The following is a 17,969-nucleotide window of genomic DNA, read 5'->3' as shown; positions in this document are numbered from 1 at the left end:
CAGCTTGTTCTGGAGCACCTGCCCACCCACTCCCGGGCAACAAACGTTAGCTCTGAGGAGCCCCGGGTCACCCCTCTGCTGCCTGGGCATAGGGTGCTTGGCTCAGCTGCTCTGCCTGGCAGGAGCTGGTTCTGGAATGACCTAGAGTTCTTGGCTGCAGAGATGTGGCCTTGCCTCTGTGATTAGGGGCCTCTTCTGGGATCCCCTTCCTGGGGTTTGCTGAAAACTCCATGTGTCATCCTTCCCCATTACAGATTGCTCTACTGCCATGGGGTCTCCTGAGGCAGATGACCTGAGGCCAAGAGGGACCTACACTGTAGCCTGTACCTGCCACTCAGCCCTGTACTGCTCTGGGATCTCTGCTGGGGGAGCCACCTTCCTTGTCACCAGAAATAGGCCAGAGAAGTATTTCCGTGTGTAGTATAGACTATGGTCTACACCGCAACACGCTCCTTTTTTCATGGGAGACGCAGTCATTCTGCTACTTTAGGTTTTCCTCGCTCTGATCCCGAGCTCTCCGGATCTCCTCCCGTAGGTAGGCCCACCCTGGCTCCTGCTGGTCCATGCCCAGGGGTCTGGCAGCTTCTTGCTGTGTACTCCTGTTTCTCTCTGAGCAGGCCTGAGAGGGGCACATGGGACTGTCACCCGGAAGGGGTGTTAGTTGTCTTGCACACCACAGGCACTAAAAACGAGATGGAGCAGGGGGATGGCTGCAACCAGAAGGGAGCTCCGTGAGCAGGAGCACGTCGCCTGGCAGAGTAGGCCCTCCCGATGTGTGTTGCATGACTTAATAAGTTAGTATGCAGTGACTTCCGTGCATTAAAAATTTACAAAGTTTTTTTAGTTGTTTTTTCTTTGTGAGAAAAAGTAACCCAACCCCCCCCCCCCCCCACACACACACACACACCGAGAATATCCTAATGGGTTGGGGGAGTGGTTAATGCAACATCTCCAGTTTAGGGCTTCTCTCCTACCATCCAGTTTGGCGAAATACAAAGGAAATGCCTGAAAGTATACACAAGCCAGCTGGTTGCTAAGATACCTGGTGTTTTTATAATTCTGCTTTGAATATCCTTTGATTCTTCTCTAGGCCCACCAGGTCCTTTTCTATGCACACTCCTTGCAATACTTGGGTTATTTATCAAATAGCTAAGCAGCCAATGTTTTGAAGACATGGGTGTGTTGCCATGATTACCCTATAGACATATGTAAATAACAAACCCTTATTCAAGTCTTCCCATTGTTGAGTTCCCTTGAGTTTCCACCTCTCTCCAGGGGTAGGTGCTCTAGAGCGCGAGCAAAGGAAATAAGCAAGGATGCTCAGTTAGGGCCCCATCTGACCCCTCCTTCTGCCTCCCCACCATCCCTCCTCTCTAGGGACAGGGGTTCTCTGGGGTGGCAGCCAAGCTTCTGTGCAGCCTCATGAGAGGGGCAGGGGCAGGTGGGGGCTTGTGTGCTCTCCCTATTTGGGCTCCTCATCTCATATACGGCAGTGGAAACCTCCTAAAACCTCTGGCCAGAGCTTGGCGTAAGTAAATGGAGCATGGTGACGGGGATAAGGGTAGCAGCGACACAGTGCTTGTCCTCAGTGCTCCTCTGGGTCCTGACAAGCCCAGATTCTGCCTTGTGTTTGAAGAGAGAGAGTGAGCAAGCAAGAAAAAGAGAGAATGTGCGTGCACTTGCACAAGTGGGGGAGGGGCAGAGGGAGAAGCAGACTCCCCACTGAGCAGGAAGCTTGGGGGATGGCAGGGTGAGGGGAGCAGGGGTTTGTCCATCCCAGGACCCTGGGATCATGATCTGAGCTGAAGGCAAATGCTTAACTGACTGAGCCACCCAGGGGCCCCTAGATTATTCTTCTTAATTGTAAAATAACCTGCCCGGTCTTTTGTGCAAGTTGATTACATCTAATCAGTTAGGTCATAGTTAATAGTTACAGCAAGACTGCTGGAGGAAATCAAGCTTCTCTGATGAACAGAGTTTACATCTTTATGTCACCGCTCTCCTACAATGAACGTCTTAACAAAGACAGCTTCCTGCAGCAAGCACTTGTGGTGTCAGAGTTAAGAGTCAATAGTCATTAGAACTGTTAAAATACGTATGTTAATACCATGGGAGCAACTCTGTCCTTTTCAGAAATAGACTTGGGCAGAAACTGGATTTTTAGAACATCAAGACCCGAAATGAATGTAGATTAACGTTCAGTGTTAGGAAGGTGATGGGCATGTAAACTGTTTTCAATCTAAAGAAGTCAAAATGGTCAATGGCCCTTCCAGTCCGGAGAGCAGGAGCTTTTCATTCTTTCAAAGATCCTCTGGGGGAAAAAACCTGTGTCCTCCAGCTCCAACTTGATTAAATGTCAAGGCTAGAGCAAAGACTTTTAAAGCTTGTAATAGTTTTTTTACCCAGGTAGATCTACAACCTTCTGGCTCAGTTTGCTCGTCTGTAAAATAAGAAGGATCATAACAGCTGTGTCCTAACGTTAGTTTGGGGATTAAAGGGGAAATGGGCATGAGGTGCTTAGCAGAGTAAGTGTAGGGTTATGCCCAGGAAATAGTTGCTGTGACTGTGACTGCAGTCACTACAGGAACAAAGACTCACTCACAGTTACCTGGAACAAAAAAATGGCAAGAGAACGTAGAGGGACCATCAGACCTCCGAGACAGCCCTGGTGCCATCCAGCTTGGGCTCTGCCTCCCTGGGGGCCACTGTGCGCAGTGAGCTTGCCCTGCCAGTGTGTGCCTCGCCCACCCAGGAACCAAAGGGGCTGAGCCAGAGCCCTGAGAGCAAGGGCAGGGCACCTGGGCCCACTACCATATTCCCAGCCCATCACTCACCACACAGACTTCCCCGTGGACCCCAGGACAGCTCAGAATGTCCTCAACACAGAGCTCCAGGTGGCCTTCGGCCATGACTTTGGAGTTGGTATGTGACCTAGAGCCATTTGCCATCTCTCCACTAAGCATCCCTCAGCCCCCAGATGCTGTCTTTAGAAGTAAATGAGGTAGGAAAACAAGTCTGCTGACAGTTTCTCAAGTTGCTTTGTCTCCTTCATAAAGGATAAGCATTTTTAGGGGCACCTGGGTGGCTCAGTGGGTTAAAGCCTCTGCCTTCGGCTCAGGTCGTGATCCCAGGGTCCTGGGATCAAGCCCCACATCGGGATCCCTGCTCAGCAAGGAGCCTGTTTCCCGCCTCTCTCTACCTGCCTCTCTGCCTACTTGTGATCTCTGTCTGTCAAATGAATAAGTAAATAAAATCTTCTAAAAAATAAACAAAATCTTTAAAAAAAAAAAAAAAAAAAAAAGGATAAGCATTTCTAGCCAGTATCTCTTCTTTCTAAGTATGGGCTTGGGAAAAAGACTTTATGGGTGGGTGAAGAGGCATCCTCCCTCCCCCAACCTTTATTTAACCTTGCTTGGACTGATTCTCTAGCCCTCGGTGAGACCAGGGGCGCCATCTGGGAGCATGCCCATGTTCTCCTGAAGGACAGTGTCTCAGCCAGAGACACTGACAATGAAATTTCTTCTTTCACTTTGGTGTTTGTGGCCAAAGGCACAGAAGAGGCATGTTTCTCTTTCTTTTATTTTCAGACTTCCAGAAGAGCATCTTAAAGCCATCCAAGATTATTTAAGCACTCAGCTTGCCCTGGATTCTGACTTTGTGAAGACGGGCTCCAGCAGCCTCCCTCATCTGAAGAAACTGACCACGCTCCTGTGCAAGGAGCTTTATGGGTAATGGCTCTGTGGGTCAGGTGGCTCCCAGGGATGTGGAGGGTTGGGGGGACAGGCCTCAGCGAGAGAAGCAGCTCATTAGAGTGACCCCTGCCCTCTGCCTAGCTCTCCAGATGCCTCTGATGTCCTCAGAATAATTGGGCAGTTGGCAGAGCTTAGAAATCTTTGTGGTTGTTGCAAGGTTTTGTTTTCATGGTATTCGAACTGTGGCTTTCTTTTCTTCTTCTTCTTTTTTTTTTTTAAACTAAAGTTAATTTGAGGCCAGTTGCTGTAGGAGGGGGTGAGTAGGAGGACACGGCTGGCCCGGACACGGCTGGCCCTTTTACACTTGCTCAAGATCCAGCAGTAAGTCTGCCTTCTTGCTGCAGCTGGCACATTGGACAAGTCCATGAGCACTCCAAGAGGAAATAAATTGAAGGCAGCCGACGTTCTGCCGGGGAGGCTGATGCCCGTGATGGCAGTTTGGTAGAGCGAGCTAATGCACCAAAACTTTCGTTTTCTGACGCTGAATTCACTGAATGACCAATTGGTAGAAATCCCGATGTCTTTCAGATTTTTAGAATTTTTCATTTTACCTTATTGAAAGCTAAGATTAACTTAAAATTTATTTACATTTTAATTGTGAAAAGGGCAAAATTAAGGCTGCAGTGCCATCTGAAGAACTGACAGAAGGCTATTGTAAATGCTTGAAAAATGGGCACCTGTGTGGCTTAGTTGGTTAAGTGTCTGCCTTCGGCTTAGGTCATGATCTCAGGGTCCTGAGATTGAGCCCAGCATCAGGCAACCTGCTCAGTGGGGAGTCTGCCTCTCCCTTTCTCACTTCGCTTGTTTGTGTTCCCTCTCTCGCTGTGTTTCTCTCTTTCTCTTTCTCACTGTGCTCTCTCTTTCTCAAATAAATAAAATCTTTAAAAAATAAATAAATAATAAAGGGTATTTTCAAAAAAAAAAAATGCTTGAAAATAGAAAACCCCATTCAAAAGGCATCTGAGAGAAATCCAAAAGAGCCGAAAAAATCCCATCATAAATGAAGGGTCAACATTTTGGTTGGAAAAATAGCATTTTCTGTGGGTGAGACTCTCTCAGACTATATAAAGTGTTGTGTTTTATTATAAATGTACAGCAGCCTCAGAACTCTCTTGTCAGTTTCTCTGCAGCCGTATCCATCTTGGCTTAGTTAATATCCAAAAACAAATCTTTCATCATCAGTAATCCAATTGAACTTTCCTCCTTCAAAAGCGCAATCCGTACGTTTGGTAACAGATAATTTCCTTGGTAAATGGAGCACTCATCGAATTGGCCAGTCAGGTCTCATTTCAGTGAATTGGCTTTCAGCTCACACGGTCTCAGCCAATTGGACCTGGAGCCATCATTTTTAGAGATTTCCTTGGAGAGCTATTTTCCCATTTGATGCTGTTGTTATAAATCATGTATCACGAGGGAAAACACACACACATGGCACTTTCTTTTTAAGAGAAACAGTTTCATGAAGACAGAACGAGCTATTTGTGTTCTGATGGACGTCCTGTTTTTGCTGCTTCCTTGTTTGGGAGGAAATATCCCTCCTGGTCTTTCCACTGGCCTCCCCCACTCACAAGGTACTTCTGCAGTCCCCCACCTGTGCTACTGGATCGGGACACCTTATTTTATGGACACAGCAGCTTCCCCAGTGGCCTACTTCTCTGTGCTTCTGGGAAAAGCTTCCTTTGTCTTACTGCTCTTCCACATCTCTATTTATGGGAGAGTTAACTTCTAGCTAGAATTAGGGACACTGTAATGTCCCCTGTACACCCGTCTGTCCTCACCCTTATAGGCAAAAGCATAGCCAGGCTTGGAGACTTGGTTAACTAGGGACTGGAATTTTAGAAAATCTGACATAGAGGCAGTTCTGTCTCCCAATCCCTAACCATGAACTTGTTGTTTTCAAACTACTTTGTTTGGAACAGGGGTTCAGTTCATTCACTCATTCCTTCAGTTATTTACTTAACAAATAGGTATGCCTCCTCTGAACTCTGTGCTGCGTACTAGGATATAGTCGTGAACACAATGCACAAGATTTCTGTTCTTTTAGACCTTGTTGGAGCAGATGTCTTAGTGAAGGGCACAACAGCAGATTGTCTGTAAATAAAGATAATTTTAATAAACATTATGACAAAATAAAACAGGCTCAAGTGACAGAGACATTGGGTGGGAGGTTCCCAGTGTCTCTGTGGGTTAAGGAGGCCTCTCTGAGGTGGTGTTGGAGCTGGGACCCTGGGGATAAGGGGGAGCTAGCCATCTAGCACTGTAGCAGACAGATGTCAAGAAGAAAGGTCCTGAAGCAGGAATGAGGCCAGCCTGCAAAGAAGAGAAAGTCTGTGTGGCTGGAGCATAATAAGGGAAGGAAAGTGTTAGGAGCAGAGGCTGAGGAGAGGCAGGCATAGAGTGGGCCAGACCCAGGATGAATTTTAGTTCAGTCTGAGTTTTAGATAAATCACAAAAAGGTTTTTTTTAGGATAAGTATATCCCATGTGCAGCTGGGATATACTTATACTAGTAGATGATCCATCTTTATCTGAAATTCAAATTCAGCTAGGTGTCCCATGTTTTATCTGGCAATGTCAAGCAGGAGCCACCACATGTATACCTCATGAGACTCTAGAGATTTTAGACAATCGTGCCATGATCCAAGCTGGCAGTGGAGCATGGATTTCAGGAGGCTGATCCAATGCAGGGAGAGCAGTTCCAAAATTGGGACTTGTGACATGTGGGCAGCTCGTGAGCAGTGAAGGCAGGGATCTGTGTCTGTTCTGCTTCCTGCTGAGTCCCGGGGTGGAGGACAATGCCTGACACAGGAGAGTGGCTGATAGATCTTAGTTAAATGTGATGACCCAAGGGCCTGTGGACATGCAGGCGCTGAGTGTGGTGTGACCTGGCATATGTGTGGGTGGTAGAGTGGCCATACTCACTGCCTGTGTGGATATAGGGTCTGGGGAAGAGGAATGAAGGGTGAACCCTGGGTTTTGGTGAAAGCAGCCAAGTGGGTGATGATGCCAGTTACTAAAAACAAGAGGTCGAGGGGGAAGGCGTGGAGCTGGGGGAGGTCTTTGTCTGAGCTCTGAGGCAACCCAGCAACTGAACCACCAACCGTGAAGTTATTCTAGAACTTTTGAGCCCCCAAGACCTCAGGCCTGGGTCTCCATTTGGGACTCATCAGCCTGCAGTTCGCACTTTAAGCTGAGAGACAAGTGGGGTGAGGTCACCACAGAGGGAAAGAGAAAGGAGATGGGGTCCAGGCTGGACATTTTGACGTGGGGTGCAGGAGAAGGAGCTGGAAGAGGTTACTGGGTCCATCCACTCAGACCACCTGGTCCAACAAGAATGTCCCCAGTTGGGAAGGTCACAGAGAACCGAGGAGTAAGAAACAGTTCAAGAGCCTCCCCTGTCAAATGTCACGCCAGTTATGTGTGTCTGAATGTCTGCAGCACAAAGGCTTAACCAAGATTTGGGACCTGAGTTATATTTTCTAGAACCAGACAGAGAATTTTCCAGAGGAAAAAAAAGAGAGAACAAGGTTCCCAGAGTCTGGAAGTATTTGGTAACCCTTGAAATAGAGAAATGAGAGGAATCCCAGGTGGAATTCTAAAGTAAAATGTCCGAGTGTGGAAGAGAATACTTTGTGTATTAATGAAAGTGGGATTAAGATTATTTTTTTCCTGACAGCGCTCTGGCATGCAACAGGGATGGGGAGCCGAGGGAGAGAGAGAATCCCAGACAGGCTCCTCACCCTGCACAGAGGCAGTGCAGGGCTCGATTTCATGACTCCTGAGATCATGACCTGAGCTGAAGCCAAAAGTCAGATGGTTAACCGACTGAGCCACCAGGTGCCCCTTGGTTAAGATTTTAATAGGTGAATAAACTCAAAACAAAAATACTTCACTGGCATTATAACTACTTCATTGGAGGCCATAAAAACCAAACCACAGCTTTCAAATCAAATTTGAAAATTAAATCACAAAACAGAGCAGAATGTCAGAGAGGTATCTATAGAAGACACCGGAGAGCTAACTAAGCACAGGTGAAGAATGCGTATCACTAAAAAAAAAAGGATAGTTTTTGGAAAGAGGGCATAGAGCTTCAACTAAGATTTGGCAGGTGGGCTCTCAAGAAAGAAGGAAAAAAAATGATGCATAATTGTTGGGAAATATAGATAAGAAAACAGTTCCCTGGACTTGTAAAGGACCTAAATCCAGGTACTGAGAAGCCTTATAAAGATCCAATTAGCAGAATAACCAAATAGCACCATCTAAATCTCTTCCGATAAAGTTTCTAAAACACAAGGGAAGATGACTTCAGAAAGTAAGTAATTACAAACAGCACCATTTCTTTCAAAAATTACAATACTTAATGTTATTCCCACGGCCTGATGATATAAATTCCAAAGGAGGTATCTCCAAGGAGAAGACAAGAACCTCGGATTAACTGAACCTGGGTGTCACTCAGGTGCACATCGAGTATTTGCAGATTAAAAAAAAAAAAAAAAAAAATTGTGGAAGTGTTCTAGTCACAGGGGTTAACTTGAATGAGGATCCGAGAATTTTTTCCCCCTGAACTCTTAGAGTGCTGGTGATTTTCAAAAGAAGAAACCAGCAGGTTCCTGTGCAGCTGGATATGAATACACCCAAAGTGAAAGTGTTCATTTCTATGTGCCCAGAACACGATGTGACGAAAATAGAAACAAATAAGAACACTAGCCACAACCACCCGACCACCTGGATGCTTTTAGATCACCTCCTGAATAGCAGCTGAATTAAAGGAGGAACTGACACAAGGAAAGCCTACATGGGTAGGTTGGGAGGGGGGGGGCACAGAGTAAACAAACCTCTGTCGTCAGAACTTTGTAATGCAGCCAAAGCATGGTTTGGAGGAAAAGCCATAGCCTGAGATGCTCCAGTATGGAAAAGGGAGGACAATAATGAGTCAAACACACAACCTAAATCCAGACTGTTGAATCTCTTGAAGGTATCATGGGCTGTGTCCCACTGCCTTAATAGTTCCCACATCCAGCACAGTATCCGAAACATTTTGTTTATTCCGTGTTCACGCACCAAGATCGTGCGCTGGATTCATGCCGCCCCCTGCTGTTCCAGGGGCTGGAGATACTGCAGTGAACAGAACAGTCTTTAAGAAATCTCTGTTGAGCAAATAAACAATAACAACAACTGGCAAGGAAAAGAGCTGGGGAGGGAGGGTTGGGATGGTAAAAATAAAACCAGAAATAGGAAAAAAGTCAATTACAATTTTAGTTTACTTATTTTTAATATTTTATTTATTTATTTGACAGACACAGGCAGGAGGAGTGGGAGAAGGGGAAAGAGTCTTCCTGTTGAGCAGGGAACCCTGTTCAGGGCTTGATCCCACGACTGCAAGATTGTGACCTGATCCAAAGACAGACACTTAACATAAGTGCCTGACTCTTTTTTTTTGTTTTGTTTTAAGATTATTTATTTATTTATTTGACAGACAGAGATCACAAGTAGGCAGAGAGGCAGGCAGAGAGTGGGGGGAGAAGCAGGCTACCTGCTGAGCAGAGAGCTCGATGCAGAGCTGGATCCCAGGACCCTGAGATCATGACCTGAGCCAAAGGCAGAGTCTTTAACCCACTGAACCACCTAGGCACCCCCCATAAGTGTCTGACTCTTCATCTTAGCTCAGGGCTTGATCTCAGGGTCGCGAGTTAAAGCCTCTTGTTGGGCTCCACCTTGGGCATGGAGCATTCTTAAAAAAGAAAGAAAAATAGAGGCTTTATCTAAGAACTCACTTCAAAGAAGAGTCAATGTAAAGAAAACACCATAATTTATTAGATTAAAAGATGAAAGAATTGAGGCACCTGTTTGGCTCAGTGGGTTAAAGCCTCTGCCTTTGGCTCAGGTCTTGATCTCAGGGTTCTGAGATCGAACCCCGCATGGGCTCTCTGCTCAGCAGGGAGCCTGCTTCCTCCTCTCTCTCTCTTCCCGCCTCTCTGCCTACTTGTGAGCTCTCTCTCTCTCTCTCTGTCAAATAAATAAATAAAATATTTTTTTAAAAAAGATGAAAGAATCATTTGCATAGGCATCCTAACAGATATGTGATTTAAAAAGAAAAAAGAAGTCATTTTTGTTTTTTTAGAGAAGGGAGGGAGGGGAAGAGGGAGAGGGAGAATCTCCAGCAGACTCCCCACTGAGCACAGAACCTGAGTGGGGGCTCTATCCCACACCCTGAGATCATGACTTGAGTCAAGATCAAGATCAAGAGTCAGATGCTTAACTGACCGAGTCATCCATGGGCCTCCCCAAAAAAGTAATTTCTAATTTTAAAAAAACCTGAAAAAAAAAAAAAAGGATAGAAGGGTACCTTCTTACTAATGTAGTTGATGTCAATGTAAAACCAGTTACACCTGGTAGGGAAATAATACAGTCATTCCATTAAACATTTGAACAAAAGAAAAAGAGATGCCCTTTGTCACCTCATTTCACACTGTGTGGAAATTTTTTGCCAAAGAAAGATGAGAAAAGGAAGCAAAGACTAGAGAAGGCAAAAGTTAAGAAAACCACATCTAGTCAGAGCAGTCCTTCTGAGTCTGGAGTTCTGGGTTGGGACGTGCTGGATGTTCTGGCTGGATACTGAAATGGGAAGCTTGGGGAAATGAGCCAACTTGCTGAGAATAGGGCAGAGACGGGATGCTCACTCTGAGAAGGCTGGGACAGTGGGTCTGAGCCCCTAATGAGCTGTCTCTGGGGTGTGACCTACCCCAGGACCACAGCCTTCTCAGTCTTGGTCCCCTGGCTTCCTTTGAGCTGATGACCTGATACTGGACAGCTTTTCCAGGGACCCTGCTCATGGTTTCCACGTTCACCGACAAATCCTTTCTGTATGACAAGGCCAGTTCTTCTGAAGCCTTCCAGCTGAAGTCACAATGTGTCACTTGTCATTCTGACCCTAACCAACACCCCCAGACACATCTGGGAGCCAGTCAGTTTTCTCAAACGTTTACAAAGCTTAAAAATACAAAGAAAACCAGCGTCACTGTTAGAAAGCCCTAAGGATTCAGCTTCTGTATGTCTATTTGTGTTTTTAAGATAACATTTTGAAAAAGGAAAACAGTGAGGGAGATCTATTTGATGTTAAAGTATATTCTGAATTAGTGCCTTGGAATTTTGGTTTTTTGTTTTTAACCCAGAATTCTTTTCTGACAGTGACAGTTTAAAGGGAGTGTCACTGTGCACGGATGCTGGAGCTCTGGCGGAAGGGGTGGGGAAACCCAAAACCCAGTTTGCACCCCCTCCCCCCGCCCCCGCAAGTCAGCTCCCTGCCCCCCATCCTTGGTCCCCAAAGGAAAGCCTTGTGTGACCTCCTTCAAAGTCGGAAGGCTGTAACACCATCCCCCCAGCCCCCAAGCTGTGAGACATCCTAAATCTGAAATCTGTGACATGCCTGGTGCATGCTGGGAGCTCTGGATTTTTGGTTAAATGAATGATATAGAGCCTAAAAACAAATTCTTCCATACTCAAGAAGAGCTTATGCAATGGACTAACCCAAGGAAATGATGGAAAAAAGAGTGAGCACTGTTGAGTGGGATTGAATAGCAAGACAGAGAAAGATGAACTTAATTCCACTACATATATAAAAAAAAAATTCTAGATGAGAAATTAAGAATGAATGTATAATATCAACAAGAAAAAGCCATATATAACTCTAAAAAAGCAAGTGAGAAACCAACGTAAAATGACCAAATAATTGCTGATGATACATTCTTAACAAAGGTAAGCAAAGAATTACCAAGGAAAAGATGAAAAATTGAACAATAAAAAGGTACCAGGTATTTTAACCCACTGAGCCACCCAGGCACCCCTAGGTACCAGGTATTGTACAATGAGATCCAGCCTGCCTAGGATGACAATAACAGAATGGGGGAAAAAAATCCTTACAACATCTAGATTAAATATAAAGCAAAGCGGTGTGCTGAGTTTATACCAATGTCTAAAAATTCTAACAAAATTTCCAACAGGACAGTGACAAAGGACACAAGCAGTGTATACAAAGAGAAATATAGTAGAAACCAACCATGTAGAAAAATGTTTAAAGACAATAAATTAAAGACATTCTGTCAATGTATCAATACTGAAATGCACTGTTACACCCACTAAAAGAGAAAGGAGAAGATCACAGAAAGAAGGCAGACATTACCTCAAATAAGTAGGCTTAGACAGTACCTGAGGCCCGTGATTGGACACCATCACTCATCATAAAATTGTAATTGAAAATAAGAAAAGCTGTAGGGACAATCTGTTCAGAGCAGTCTTTATTTGTAATCAACAAGATCTCAAAATAACCCAGGTATCTAGCAATTCATTTTGGCACATTTTCTCAGTTGAATATTTGGAAACCGACAGAATGTTAAGCAGGTAAATACATGAAGTTTTGGGTGAAATCCTAAGTGAGAAATAGAACTCAAAATTGTCTGCTGCCTAGCATAAACCAATATGAAGGGAACGAAGAATGGGTAGCTCTGGTGTAGGAGTCGTGTATGAATTAGACATTGAAAAATCTCTCCAGGTGTCCACCTCAGTAGTGAGCAGGGGATTTGAACCAGAATGCTCAGAACACCGGCACAGGAAGCCCCTGGGGCACACATTTAAAATGCAGATTCCAGACCAAATCTGGTTGGGGCCCAGAAATTTGCATTTTTAACACTCCGAAGTGTTTGCGATTCTTATAAACACCGAAGGTCGGGAACCATGGCTTACTCAGTGATTTCAAAGTAGTTTCGTGACTCTAGATTCCAATTATTTGCAGGCTCCGAGTCTGGCTAACCAGAGGTAAATCAGGTCTACGCATCATGACTTCAGTTCGGCCCGGGGTGGGGGATGGGAAGAAGTGGGGGGCTAGGGTGGGGGTGGGCCAGCACTGGCAGGCCTGGGATCTTTGCCTGGGCTTGTCCTTCTGGGAAGGATCTCTGCCTTTGCCGGATCGGGTGTGACCGTGCCTCCAGCTAAAGCCTGTGATGCCTCATCTGGGTCCTGACTAATCCTTGACCTTCACCTTGTCCCCTGCTCCCAGCGAAGTCCTCCGGACCCTCCCCTCCTTGGAGTCTCTGCAAAGGTTGTTTGACCAGCAGCTCTCCCCAGGCCTCCGTCCACGGCCTCAGGTAAAAGCTTCGGGGTTGAAAAGACGAGACTGATAAACCCGGGGTGGGGGTGAGGGGTGGGGGATAAGGTAGCAGGAGTCTCGAGGGCTCAGAAGGGAGCCCCCACCTCTGCTGTGCTCTCCTGCCCGGAGTTGGCTAGACCAGCAGAACATGGGGAGGGGGGCTGGGAGTCTCAAAACTCTGTTCCTCCGATAAGGCATTTCCCCGCTGCCTGATTTTGATTTAAGGAAAAAAAATTCAAATTACGCACCCATCAGCAGAAACTAGTAGGTGCTAAATAGGGAAGCCGGGAAGGGCCTTTTTAAAAAATCACTGCTCCTGGGAAACTATTGGGAAAGGAGAATGTGAGGTGCCTAAATGCTTGATCCTGCCTCTTGCCCCAAAAAGAGCAAGGCGAAAGTGCTCCCTGCTCCTCCCCCAAAACGCTCACAGTCTGGCAGCGGCCAAGGCCAAGTCATCCACTGAGCAAAGCTGTGTGCATCCAGAGGTTGTCACCAGGAGAGTTAAAAAAAAAAAAAAAGCAAAAGCCATATCTCCAGAGAGAGTACATGCAACAGATATAAGGGACAAAGGATTCAGATGTTAACAAAAACAAAACCTCCTCCAAAGAATGAAGGAAAAACCCAAGTTTTAAAATGTGGAGAGGTTATAAAGAAAGGCTGTGTTACTGAAGAGGGATAGGAATGACCAATATATATACATGAAAAGAAGTTCAACCTTATGACTCGGGGTTCTGGGGTCAGGGACTCACATAGGGTCACCACTCTGCTCTGTGGCTGGGAGTGAATTTAAAAAGGGAGATTTTCTGAGAAGCCATTTGGCCACCTGCAGTGGCAATGTTAAACACACACATCCTTCAAGCAAGCAGTTCTATATGTAGACCGCTGTCTACTGGGCAGAGATGTTTATTGTGGCTTTGTCTCTAAAAACACAAAAAACCTTGGAAACCACCCAAATGTGGAATTGGTTAAAGTATGCCCCAGAATTCTGTTCTAAGGTGGGCACACTGATGTGGACAGATTCCCCAAGACATACTGGGGGGCAGAAAAAAGCAAATGGCAGAATAGTCGATAAATGATACATGTGTGGACATCGGACCAGAAAGATTGGAACCCAAAGGGCTCCTCTGGTCACCACGTGGAGGGATAGGATGAGGGAGAAGAGGCTAGGCCGAGGGGGACTTCAGCCTTGACCAGACTGTTTGCTAGAGATTTTTTAACTGAGAAAAGGTCTATGTGCTATTGTGAACTTAAAAATTCACCCAGAAATTGGGAAGGTAATTTTGCTTTCCTTGAAGTGAACGATGAGACGTTAATTTCTGGGAAAGTAAAAGCAAATCTAAGCAAATCAGGGGCCCTGCCAGACACTAACATTTAAATAGTTTGAACAGAAGACCACACACCCACATCTTTGAAACAGATCAGAAGAGGGTGAGGCCCCCAGAGAGTTAAGCCAACCCGCCAGCTGGTGTTTACTTTCAGTGACAAGACCGAGCAGGGACGAGGTGGTATCAGACATGGACCGAGAGAAAGGGTTCTCGTTCCCACTCTCCCTTATGAGACCCTGACTCATAAAAAAAAAAAAAAAAACGCAGAGAGGTCATTCTTGATGCCTTCAGAAATTCACAGGTAGAGGAGGAAGTGGGAAGGCTGCCTGAGGTCGAGGAAGGAACACTGTCCCCAAGATGAGAAACAGCTGAGTGCAGTAATGGCCCCACCCCCCCACTGGTGCTTGTTTTCCGCATCTGTGGAATGGGCAGAGCGTGTCTGCCACCGCAGGGTTCTGTGAAAGAGTGACTGAAATCGCTTGTATGAGGCAACTGACTGCCCTACTCCACGGACATGTGGCCCTTCCCCTCTGGTTGGCGACACCGGCTGGGGCCCCCGGGCCCCCGTGTAGAATTTGACAATGGATGGGAGGGGCAAATGCAACATTATCAACCATGACTGCGGACCTCAAGGGCTGGGAGACATGGCTCTGCCCCATGTGAGAAAGAGTCGTTAACCTTGGAACCCACATCCTCCCTTTCAAAGGGCGACTAAAAACCGAAGTAAAATAACTGGACCAGTTATGGGAACTCCCAGGTATCATACATTCAGGCCAGTTCGCTCACTTCTAGGCTAAGCTGTGAATTATGTCCTCAGCCTTGACCTGAGTGACATTTGGGGCCAGATTATTCTTGGTGGGGGGGGACTATCCTGTGCGTCGTAGCATGTTAACACCTCCTTGTCTCTACTGGCTTGATGCCACTAGCATCCCCTCAGCTGTGACAACCCGAAATGTCTCCAGACATTGTCAAATGCCCTTTGGTGGGCAAAATTGCCATCAGCTGAGAACCCGGGGCTACATTTACATTCACATCTCAGGTCTCCAGTAGCTGTGCGACCTTGGACACGTTGACGCACCACTCTGACTCAGTTTCCCCTCCGAAAAGCAAGGATTAGAAGAATGTTCCCACGAGGATTAGATGAGTGGATGCATTTAAAACGTGCTTGGCGTCATGGAAGAACACATCCTGTTCTGTATGTTCTTCCCACTGGGAGACAGACCGGCAGGCAAAGCTTCGCCATCATGTTAATAACTTTTGTTTCAAGAACAGGCTCCCTGTTTGTCAATAACTTCATTCACACTTGGTTAATAATAAGACACAGACTCAGAAGAGAGGGCAAGATACCAGCCTCGAACTGTAGGGTGACTGCCCCAGGTGGCAAGTGGGTCACTAATCCAAGTGTCTGAGAGGGAAAAGAAGCGGTTGAATCTATGATCTCTTCAATTCTTTATGAGAAAAAACACCCAAAGCAAAGGAATCCTGAATTGCCCCACGGCTGACCAGCCAGTCTGTTCCACCCCCCACCCCCCCAACCCATGTCTCTCCCTCCGTTCCATATCTCCTTCCTTTCCATACCTCGAGGCTTTTCACTCATGGATGATAAGCGATGATAATAATGATAATAAGCACAGGCTGATTGTGAGCTTTGTTGAGCAGCAGGGCAAAACCAAAATAATCGGAGAAAGTGTCGGCAAATCTGATGTGTTTGAAGTGTTGACGAAGCTAGGACAGTTTCAAGGGGTGATGGGTGGTGGTTGGGGGTGGTCGTGGTAGCCGGTGGGGCTGGTACCCGTAGTACTTTCAAGTGGTGGGGGAAGGCGTGGAAATTTGAGGTCAGAAGCAAGTGTAGCCTGGCTGATTTTCTAAGCAAGGGCTGGGGTAAAGGGACTTCACAGGGTTGGTGATAACCCTCATTCTGTTCCATACACATGTCTGATTTTATCCTCCAACTTCTGAAAGGCAGGGATGGTGTCCTTAATTCCACATGTGTGACCACTCACCTGTCCCAGAGTAGATGCTTTGTAAACATTGGTTCTGGGAGTAGATGCTTGAGACTGTGGACCGGGTCTCCAGACAGTCACGGATTCAAGTCCTGCTCTGCCTTTCACTAGCAATGTGTCCTCAGACGAGTAACTTCGGCTCTCTGGGACTCCTGTGTGGGTTGAACTTGACCGAGCACCTTCTTGGCCAGGCGCTGTTCCGAGCACCCAGATCACAGCACTGAACACCATCCTCACAGTCCCAGTTCTCACAGGGCTCATGTTCCAGCAGGGAAGGCGCAATGAACAAATGCATGACCAAGGTGACTGATAAGAAACAAAGCAGGATGGTTTGACAGAGATGCCCTCATGGCTACTTTTGCTAGTGTGGTCTCCCCAGGTGACCTCCGTGTCTCTGGGCATTCCTCAGGGAGTATAAGGTCAAGGCCACAGGCAGGTCAGAGGTGAGGATGGGAGTGGCTGGGGATGACGGGTTATCATACAGAGTCTTAGAGGGCAGGGCAAGGAGCATGGATAATTTTCTCCCAGTGGTGGGTTCCAGCAGTGAGACGGCTGTATTTTAGAAGTAGATGAGAAGCAGCACTGGAATTGAGGTAAGGGGGAGCAAAGGTCATGATCAAAGCCAATCCTAGAATTTTATTTAAGCACCTGAGTGGATGATGAGGTATGCAGCAGTTGGAGAAGCAGGTTTAAGAGGGGAGATGAAATGAAGGTTTGCTTTTTGGCCATTATAATCTTGAGGTGATTATAGGTAGCTCTGATTTCCTTGTCTGCAAAGGGGAATTATCATAGTACAGAGAGGGCGAAATGAGCTGGAGTGTGGAAAGGGCCCAGCGGAGGGCCTGTCTGTGGCTGACACTCTGTGACTGCTGTCCTTACTTGTCCTTTTCCTCAGGTGCCTGGTGAGGCCAATCCAGTCAACATGGTGGCCAAGCTCAGCCAACTGACAAGTCTACTGTCCTCCATTGAAGATAAGGTACTGAGGGATCCTGCAGCTTCTCTTGGCTTCTTTTTGGCCCTCTCTTTGCTTAGACAATGCCCAAGGGTACAGGCTGTAGGCTCCCTTTGACCCTGTCCTCCAAAGGAATCTGCCTTCCCTGCCCCTCCCCGCCTGAAGGGCCCTGTGTGTTTACATCCACAGGTCAAGGCCTTGCTGCACGAAGGAGCCGAGTCTCCCCACCGGCGTTCCCTCATCCCTCCAGTCACCTTTGAGGTAAGTGGCCGTGTCCTTGTATTCCACAGTTGGAGGCTGGGGACCATTCTTGTCCCTGTGGAAGGACAGATCTTGGCTCAGCTATCCAAGGGCAAGGAGCCCAACACTGAGGGTAGTGGCTGGCAGAGCCACCGGTGGAGAATGGGCACCCAGACAGGTCTGTGCAACCTTCGGGAGAGGCTCCCCAGAGAAGGCCTTCTCAGCCCAAGATGCTGCACACTTGTCCTTCTCCAAATGGGCGCAGTGAGTGACATCAGACAGCACCCCCTCACCTCCCCCCGCACTGAAACTAGCTGCAAAGTAGTGCCTCAAGGGAGAAGTCGGAAAAATATATAATTCCCATGAATTCCCCGAGAGTGACTGAGTTAGAACCTCCTAGCTCAGGCCCAGAAATTTGTTTTTCTTAATAATCCACAGAGATCCTGGTGTAGGTAGGCAGCCTAGCCCTGGTCCCACATTCAGAAACACGGGACAAGATGGCCCCACCCAAAGGCCTTTCTGGCCCTGATGATAATTCTATATTTATGTCTTCAGC

At 46.8% G+C, this 17,969-nt stretch overlaps 1 protein-coding gene across 1 annotated transcript in view; it reads left to right on the top strand.

Annotated features, from left to right (window-relative positions):
- Positions 1 to 17,969, top strand: part of INPP5D (inositol polyphosphate-5-phosphatase D) — a 111,449-nt gene that overhangs the window by 49,819 nt on the left and 43,661 nt on the right. Inside the window, exons 5-8 of the mRNA XM_059167690.1 lie at positions 3,588 to 3,728; positions 12,804 to 12,891; positions 17,117 to 17,197; positions 17,363 to 17,434. Coding sequence (XP_059023673.1) covers positions 3,588 to 3,728; positions 12,804 to 12,891; positions 17,117 to 17,197; positions 17,363 to 17,434 — 382 coding nt within the window. The remainder of the gene's footprint in view (positions 1 to 3,587; positions 3,729 to 12,803; positions 12,892 to 17,116; positions 17,198 to 17,362; positions 17,435 to 17,969) is intronic.

This window comes from Mustela lutreola, chromosome 3 (genome assembly GCF_030435805.1).
Source record: "Mustela lutreola isolate mMusLut2 chromosome 3, mMusLut2.pri, whole genome shotgun sequence".
NCBI classification, from domain to species: Eukaryota; Metazoa; Chordata; class Mammalia; order Carnivora; family Mustelidae; genus Mustela; species Mustela lutreola.
Note: the sequence above shows the minus strand (reverse complement) of the source record. Positions and strands in the feature narration are given on the sequence as shown.